This window comes from Arachis ipaensis, chromosome B02 (genome assembly GCF_000816755.2).
Source record: "Arachis ipaensis cultivar K30076 chromosome B02, Araip1.1, whole genome shotgun sequence".
In the NCBI taxonomy this organism is placed as follows: domain Eukaryota; kingdom Viridiplantae; phylum Streptophyta; class Magnoliopsida; order Fabales; family Fabaceae; genus Arachis; species Arachis ipaensis.
The window spans coordinates 101,885,071-101,892,679 of record NC_029786.2 but is presented as its reverse complement, the minus strand read 5'-3'; the positions used below and the strand labels follow the sequence as shown (position 1 = coordinate 101,892,679).

The 7,609-nt window shown below is 34.4% G+C and overlaps 1 protein-coding gene across 1 annotated transcript; it reads left to right on the top strand.

Annotated features, from left to right (window-relative positions):
* On the top strand, positions 482–6,744 carry LOC107626027 (lysophospholipid acyltransferase LPEAT2). The gene is made up of 14 exons (XM_016328796.2): positions 482–1,076; positions 2,426–2,606; positions 2,710–2,769; positions 3,361–3,524; positions 3,622–3,685; positions 3,791–3,856; positions 3,977–4,072; positions 4,260–4,304; positions 4,547–4,617; positions 4,736–4,802; positions 5,040–5,090; positions 5,257–5,367; positions 5,466–5,513; positions 6,047–6,744. Exons 1-14 carry the CDS (start codon positions 649–651, stop codon positions 6,209–6,211), a joined length of 1,617 nt encoding a protein of 538 aa, XP_016184282.1. The 5' UTR covers positions 482–648; the 3' UTR covers positions 6,212–6,744.

Below are 7,609 nucleotides of genomic sequence, written 5' to 3'. Positions count from 1 at the left end.
TACCAAGAACGAACAAGGCGGACAACGGCGTTGCAGAAGAACGACGAAGCGAAAGAACAACGCTGGAGATGACACGGCAGCGCCGAGAAGGACGGTGGCGCGGACAAATAATCACACTGATAAATTAAAATCTTTAATTTTATTGAATTTATATTTTTGAAAATGTATTTAAATAATAATTTGTTAATAATTAAAAATAATAAAACTAAAACAAAAATTTTAAATTTTAAATTTTATTTAATTTGTATTTTAAATGTGTATTTAATTTTAAAAAAATATTAAATATATTTAAATATATTTATTTTATTTTTTTAATTATTATAATAAAAAACTGAATATCGTATCATTTTTAAAACATACCTAATTGAATTCCAATCTTAATTAGACATAAAAATGGAGCCTCACATGGAAATTGGAAACATCACAATCACATGCACACTTGGCTCTTACACCTCTTCCATCTATTTAAACCATAAACACGGAATCCTCAAAAAGATGCTCAAAACACAACAAAACAACTGTTAACGCTTTTCGTTTTTGTTTCTTTTTCCCTCTTCTTTTTCTCCTCTTCTTCTTCTTCTTCTTCTTCCTTGTTCTTTCCGTTTGTCCACTTTCTTCAACCCATTGGCGTATCCCTACACCCCTCCAATGCCGAACCACGATATAACCTCCCCTCTCATCACCTCCGATCATCTCATCCTCACCGTCGACCCACTCCCCGCCGCCGACACCACTTCCGCCGCTCCACTTTCCGGCACCGCCGGAGGGAACCCTTTTACTTTTCTGGGATGCGATGAGAGTGAAGCGTTGACTGTGCCGGTTCCGATGACCATTGACCCGTTCAAGAACAACACGCCGAATATTGAGGGAGTCTACGAGTGGTTGAAGATGCTTCTGTGCTTGCCAATTGCGATTCTCAGGCTTGTGCTTTTCGGATTGTGCCTTGCTGTTGGGTATATTGCAACGAGGTTGGCGTTGGAAGGGTGGAAGGACAAGGAGAACCCCATGCCTAAGTGGAGGTCCAGGCTCATGTGGGTTACAAGGATTTGCGCTAGATGGATCCTCTTCTCTTTTGGGTATGTCTTTGATTTTCAGACTTTGACTTGGCTTCAGCTCAAAATTTGATTTTTTTTTAATGTCTGTCCGTGTTGATCGTTAGTGTTTGGAATCAACTTTAGTTCAACTAATTTGATTTCAATTATATGAAGTGTTTTAGACTTAACTGTACTTTGTTTTGAGTTGAATGGGCTATTTAGGAACTAAGATCTCTTAGTGCTGATTGATTTGATTTTTGTTTTATCTCGTTTTCCTTTTTGTTGGTGTGTTTTTCTTAGCTAAGATCTTAGTCAACTTTGTAAATTCCCCTTGAACTTAGGTAGGGTGATGTAATGCATAGATGCATATCATCACNNNNCCCCTCTTTCTCTTTCTCTCTTCTTCCCTTGTTTTTTCTCTCTTAAGTTGTTTTCTTTATTTAATTTTTTGAATTCAGATCTTATTTTAGGTTAGGTGATACTACTAGCTAGTACATATTGATTGTGGTTAGGTCACTTTATCTTGTTTATGACACAGGACGTTGATGTGGCATTAGAGTTTGTCTAATCATTTATTTCATTTGATTTATTTTGTTCTGTTTAAGCACGTTGATTTGGCATTAGAGTGAATGTAGTGTAATCATTGCTCTAACTTACTTGTTACGTTGTAATATGAATCTCAAAAAGTAAGTGTAAAAACTAAAAACTGAATGGGTAAAAACTTCAGTTGTTAGGTGAGGAAAAGGACCAAATGACAAAACTAAATTTAGGATCAAGGACTTGACTTATACCATTAAGGAAATGGGGCATGTAAATTTTCAATATTCCAATTCATGAATTATTGATTGGATTTAGTGAAACACTTCTAGTGTACTTTTTCTTCTTTTTTCCTTTTTATATATTGTCGTCCAACTATGCATTACCAAGTTGTTAAAAGTGGTTGAGTATCATAATTATTATTATCTCAAATATCATGCAAATAGTTTTACATACTTGCTATTTTGGTTGATAGATTAGAAAACTCCACTTTTTGTCTGTGTTTCAAAATGACTTTGCTTTCATTGTTAAATTATATACTACAATACACCATTCGTTCTCCTTCTACCTCCTATTCTGCACTTCCTTGTGATGTTATGTTGAATGAAAGGGAACACATTAGAATTGAATAGTTTTGATGGCTTATGCAGTCTTACCAATAAGTTTGGAAGCCAGAGCTGAAAAATGTACTTGTGTTGTTTTTTTCAAATGAAAGATGCATTGAGGTGTTGGGTTAGTTTCTTTTCTATAGGGTTGATTTCAGTGTTGTATAACATAAATATATCAACTGGTAGCTTAGTTAAGTTCTGATCCATGAATACCCCTTCACTCTTTTCTCCTTCTGCTCATTGCAGCTATCAGTGGATAAAGCGGAAAGGAAGACCGGCACCAAGGGAAGTTGCACCGATAATTGTATCTAATCACGTATCTTACATTGAACCTATCTTCTATTTCTATGAATTATTTCCAACCATTGTAGCATCAGAGTCTCATGATGCACTACCTTTTGTTGGCACCATTATTAGAGCAATGCAGGTAATTTCATTTCATGGTTATGCTTTCCATATGCTCAGTTGAAGAGTACACACCATTCAGCTATTTGTCCTTTATTTTTTCTCCCCACTTTTTATGCTTTCAGGTCATATATGTTGATAGGTTCTCACCATCATCAAGAAAGCATGCCGTCAAGGAAATAAAGGTAAAAACATTTCTGTTAGCTTGCTTATCATCATTTTATCTGTATCTTAGACTTGTATTTGTTCCTTGGTTGTTGATTTGGTGGTTATTGATGCTCAATTTGCTATCTTCTTCACATATGTTCCTCTGATGTCCCTATTTTTACGCCAAGCATCTGCAAAGTTTATGAAAGGGTTATTTGGTTAAAACTCAGGGAGATACTACTTAATGATAGAAGTTTATGTTCGTATGTGGCAAAGTAGAAGTGTACCTGTCCTTACAGAATAAATATAAATATATAAATAAATAACTTCAAGTAGGAGTTGTACAAGCAATATGTTTCAGGCTACACTGTGCAGCATAAATGATTAAGGTGTCTATAAGTTACGAAAATTCTAGTTGCCAAGTAAATGGAAGGGATCTTCAGAGATGAAGTTAGATAAAATTATATGTGATCCAGGTTTCGAAACTGAATAGAAAGATGCAAGAATTTTCGAACTAATAGGAATTAGAGGCTAAACACTAGATGCTTGGGCATGAAATTGCTGCATGTAACTTATCAATTTATAAGCCATTTGATACATAAATCTGCTTTCAAGGATCTGAATAACAGAGAAGGGCTTCTTGCAATAGATTTCCTCGAGTACTGCTATTTCCTGAGGGAACCACAACTAATGGCAGGAACCTTATCTCCTTCCAACTTGGTGCATTCATCCCCGGCTACCCAATCCAGCCTGTAATTGTTCGCTATCCTCATGTGCACTTTGATCAATCTTGGTAAGCAGTTTGTTTACGAAGATCCTCGAATTTGTTTCCATTATTTTGCAGCAATAGATTGTCACTGGCATTTTATGTGGTATGCAAATTTGTGTAGGGGTAATGTTTCTTTGGGAAAGCTTATGTTCAGGATGTTCACTCAATTCCACAACTTCTTCGAGGTTACCCTCTTACAGATTGAATTTTTCTTTTCATTGGTTAATGTCCTGTTGCATGGGAACTTATCATTTGTAAATAGCTCATAAATTTGATCCCAAATTGAACAGGTAGAATATCTTCCTGTCATTTCACCCCTGCATGATAAGGAAACTGCAGTCCACTTTCGTGAGAGGGTGAGTCTTCCTGTTTTTTTTTTCTGCTTTCATGCATTGTCATAGGATTTTTTACATTTATCATTTGCTTATGACTACATAAACTGGATGATTTGTTGATTATTTGCTCCTCTAATGCAGGCTTGCCGTGCTATTGCATCTGCGATGAATGTTGTCCAAACTGGACACACTTATGGAGACATAATGCTTTATATGAAAGCACAAGAAGCAAAACAGGTGTGTTTTTTTAACTATTGATTTATTGGTTATAAATATTGTTATGTATTTTTCCTAGTTACTAAATTGCTTTTTGGCTATAAAATTTATTATATGCCTTCCATAGATTTTGTGATAGTTACACTTTTCTCTTTGTTTGTGACTGCAACCTAGGTACTGAACTAATCATGGTTATGGACTTTTGCAGGAAAACCCCTCAAGTTTTATGGTTGAAATGGCGAGGGTGGAATCAGTAAGTCCGTAAAACTAATAAACCTTAATTATGTTGTATTTTCTCCTAGAAACTTTAATTTTTCTTTTCTATTTGCCATCGTTGACTAGTCCCCATTAAATTATGTTCTCCTTCAGCCTACTCAAGTAGGTTTTTTAGGTTAAAACATTTTATGCTGTTTAATTCATTTTTAAAAATGATACTGCTATAGCCTTAGCAATGGTGGAAAGAGAGATAAAAAGAGACTTTGTATATCTTTTCAGTTATTTCATATCAGAAGCTTGGAAGCTGTTGAATTCCTAGATAAATTCTTGGCTATGAATCCTGATCCCAGGTACTATTGTCACAGATATCAAAGTTACATTGTCATTCCAACTGTTAATGGCTACAGTTTGTGGTATAATCCAATCTTATATTTGTGGAAACTAATGATACCCATGTCTTGGTTGCAGCGGTCGAGTTCAATATCATAACTTCTTGAAGGTTTTAAGACTTAAGGCATGCCCTTTATCCGAAAAGGTAAAGTTTTATTTAATAATTTTCTATCAAAATCCCCTCAAGATTCGGAGTTCTGACCCTTGTGTGTTTAAGATAAATTACCTTTCGAATTCTGCAATATCATGTCTTGTCTTCTAATTTCAAAACTAACATTTCTCTGCTCCATTTCGCTTTTTGCTTGACGAGGATCATTTCAATCTCCATCTTCCAACTATTTTTCTACCTTTTCATTTGCATGTTGATTATATTTGATTACAGATGTTTGCATTCATTGATGTGGAGAAGTGCGGCTCAATAACGTTTAGACAGGTGATTCTGTTCATTCTACTCTTTTTCTTTGCTATATCGAAAACTAGGAGTAGCTTTTCTGCATTTTACATCTGTACTAGTTTTAAGCCAAAGAGAACTACTTCTGTAAATTTAGTTCAGATTAATGACACGACATCTTATCCACGTGCTTTTATGTTGCTTCCAGTTCTTGTACGGATCTGCTTACGTCATGAAGCATCGAGGATTCCATCAAGCTTGCGAAGAAGCATTTGCGGAATGCAGCAGTGCAGTAAAGGGCTACATTGTAGAACAAGAAGTACCATGATCTTTCATACTCTTATTTGGCTATTTCCATTTACAATATTTACACTAGCCTAACTCTAACTTGTTCTTTGCAATTCATTTTAATTCCAGTTGCAAGATTTCATGCAACATGCCATCCCAAGCTGGAATGAGAATGAGGTAACTCGCATTGATTTAGTATACAAGTCGTTTAAACAGTCTCACTATAGACATGATAGGGCTCAATGGCGTCATTTGATACATATAGCCCAAAATCTTTATTGTTATTGTTGTTGTTGTTTAATCAAAGTCGTTATATCATAAAAGTCAAACCAACATTGTGTTGGTTGGGTGGTAGGAAGCTCCTCCCTGTCCTAATAGTCTCGAGTTTGATTCATAGGAATGGAAAGAAATCATTGGTGCTGAGAAAGGCAGCAACAATTTCTTGAGCTGGATTAGTCAGATTTCGCTGGCAAAAATGCTATTCGTACATCAAAATCAGCCACTAAAATCAGCCACCAACGTATTTGTGTATAAATATGTGATTTAATTTATTTTCAACGTGTATTTGTATTCGAGCATCTATTTTATACTAGTGGCTGACTTTGGTGGTTGACTTTGATATACACGTAGCATAGTCCATAAAGGAAACATTTTACATGATAAGTTGTCCTTATTTAAGTTTTAATGATGGTAACTTTTGTTATTTGCAGGTTCATGAGCTTTTTATGTTATTTGATGATGACAATGATGGAAGAATAACCAAGGATGATTTTCATTCATGCCTCAAGAAAAACCCTCTTCTCATTGCATTTCTTACACCTCACCTTCAACACAAGGAGTGTGATGGCAATAATGGAGTTATAGAAATAGTATGATTGGTGGATTAAAAAGAAACTCTTGCCATTATAGGGTGTTTGTTCTTTTAGTACACAAAAAACACGAGAAAAAAAAAATTATAGAGTGCACAAGTTTCATTTTTTTCTTTTTCTTTTTCTTTTTCTTTTATTATTTTTAACATGCCCGATTAATTACTCATAGAACCCTAATAATTTGGTCAACAAATCTGTGTTTTACTGCCTCATTTTAACAAGGTGAGTATTACACATAAATTTCAGCTGGTCCTTGGTGTTGTGATCAAACAAACTGATCCAACACAACGTTTTGAGTTTTGGTTCAGGGATCATAGTGGCATTCAAGGGTCAATTTTAGATCATGTAAGGTTTGAAATTTGAACTAATGTGTGAATCTCTTTTTGTTTGTAACAAATATTATGGGTATAATTTTTTGGTCAACAGTGTATTTTCAAACATGTGACTGGTTAGTTTCCTGGAAAAAAAAAAGACTAGTGTAATTTTTTGTTTTTGTTTTTGATGACAAGAAAACTAATGCAATTGATTCTTCATGTTTATTTATCTTTGGTCACTTTTTTGAGTTTTTCTTTTTTCAGAGTAATTAATTTGATCTTCTTTTTCATTCTACATTTTGCTAGTTTGATCAACTGGGCCTTTTATGGGTCAACATGAACACTTTTTTTTTTTTTTAACGAAAAGAAATATTATTTTATCCCATAAAGTCACTAGCATTTATCCATTCAATCTTATCAGAAATTTGACTAGCTAAATTATTTCAGTCAATTTAAATCGATACTTGTTCACATTTCACTTTAGATTTTCACATATAATGAATGAGACAGAATATTTAAGTTGATCATTGGGGTTAATAAATGAGACAATAGAATTGTCAAGTTAATTATAATATATTTTTTTTTGTTTACCCAAACGGTATCCCTAACCCGACAGGTTAAGAACTAATTCGTCGTGGATCTGAACTTCATTTAAGGGTCTGCTGCTGATTAATGAGTTGCTACATATATAAGGTGAGGTTCGAATTCCCAACACTTATTTAAGCGGACGAGTGAGCTAACTACTCGACCAACTCAAGTTGGTTAAGTTAATTATAATATGTTTGTTCATACATGAGCCTAAAGAATATAAGTCTAGCCCACAGCCCCACGCTCCTCCTAACAGATAAGTTATATTCGAAATTAGATTTGACAAGGTCGGTTTAATAGTGTCAAATCTAATTCATGTGGCCTAATCTATATGGGTCAAATCGATTTAAAAATAGATTTTTTAAATCCGTGTCCGTTCCGATATAGAGAGTAAGTTAGACATTTTTCCACTATTTTGAATATCACTTCCAAGTTCCAAGTGATAATTACTCTATGGGGAAATAATTTTGTACATCGTAAAAAAAATATTTATAATATTCAG

Bases quoted from the DNA above. Each gene is read 5' to 3' on its own strand.
- LOC107626027 (XM_016328796.2), top strand. From the start codon at position 649: ATGCCGAACCACGATATAACCTCCCCTCTCATCACCTCCGATCATCTC. The intron at 4,073-4,259 runs GTGTGTTTTTTT...GGACTTTTGCAG, and splicing joins AAGCACAAGAAGCAAAACAG to GAAAACCCCTCAAGTTTTAT. The intron at 4,618-4,735 runs GTACTATTGTCA...TCTTGGTTGCAG, and splicing joins GCTATGAATCCTGATCCCAG to CGGTCGAGTTCAATATCATA.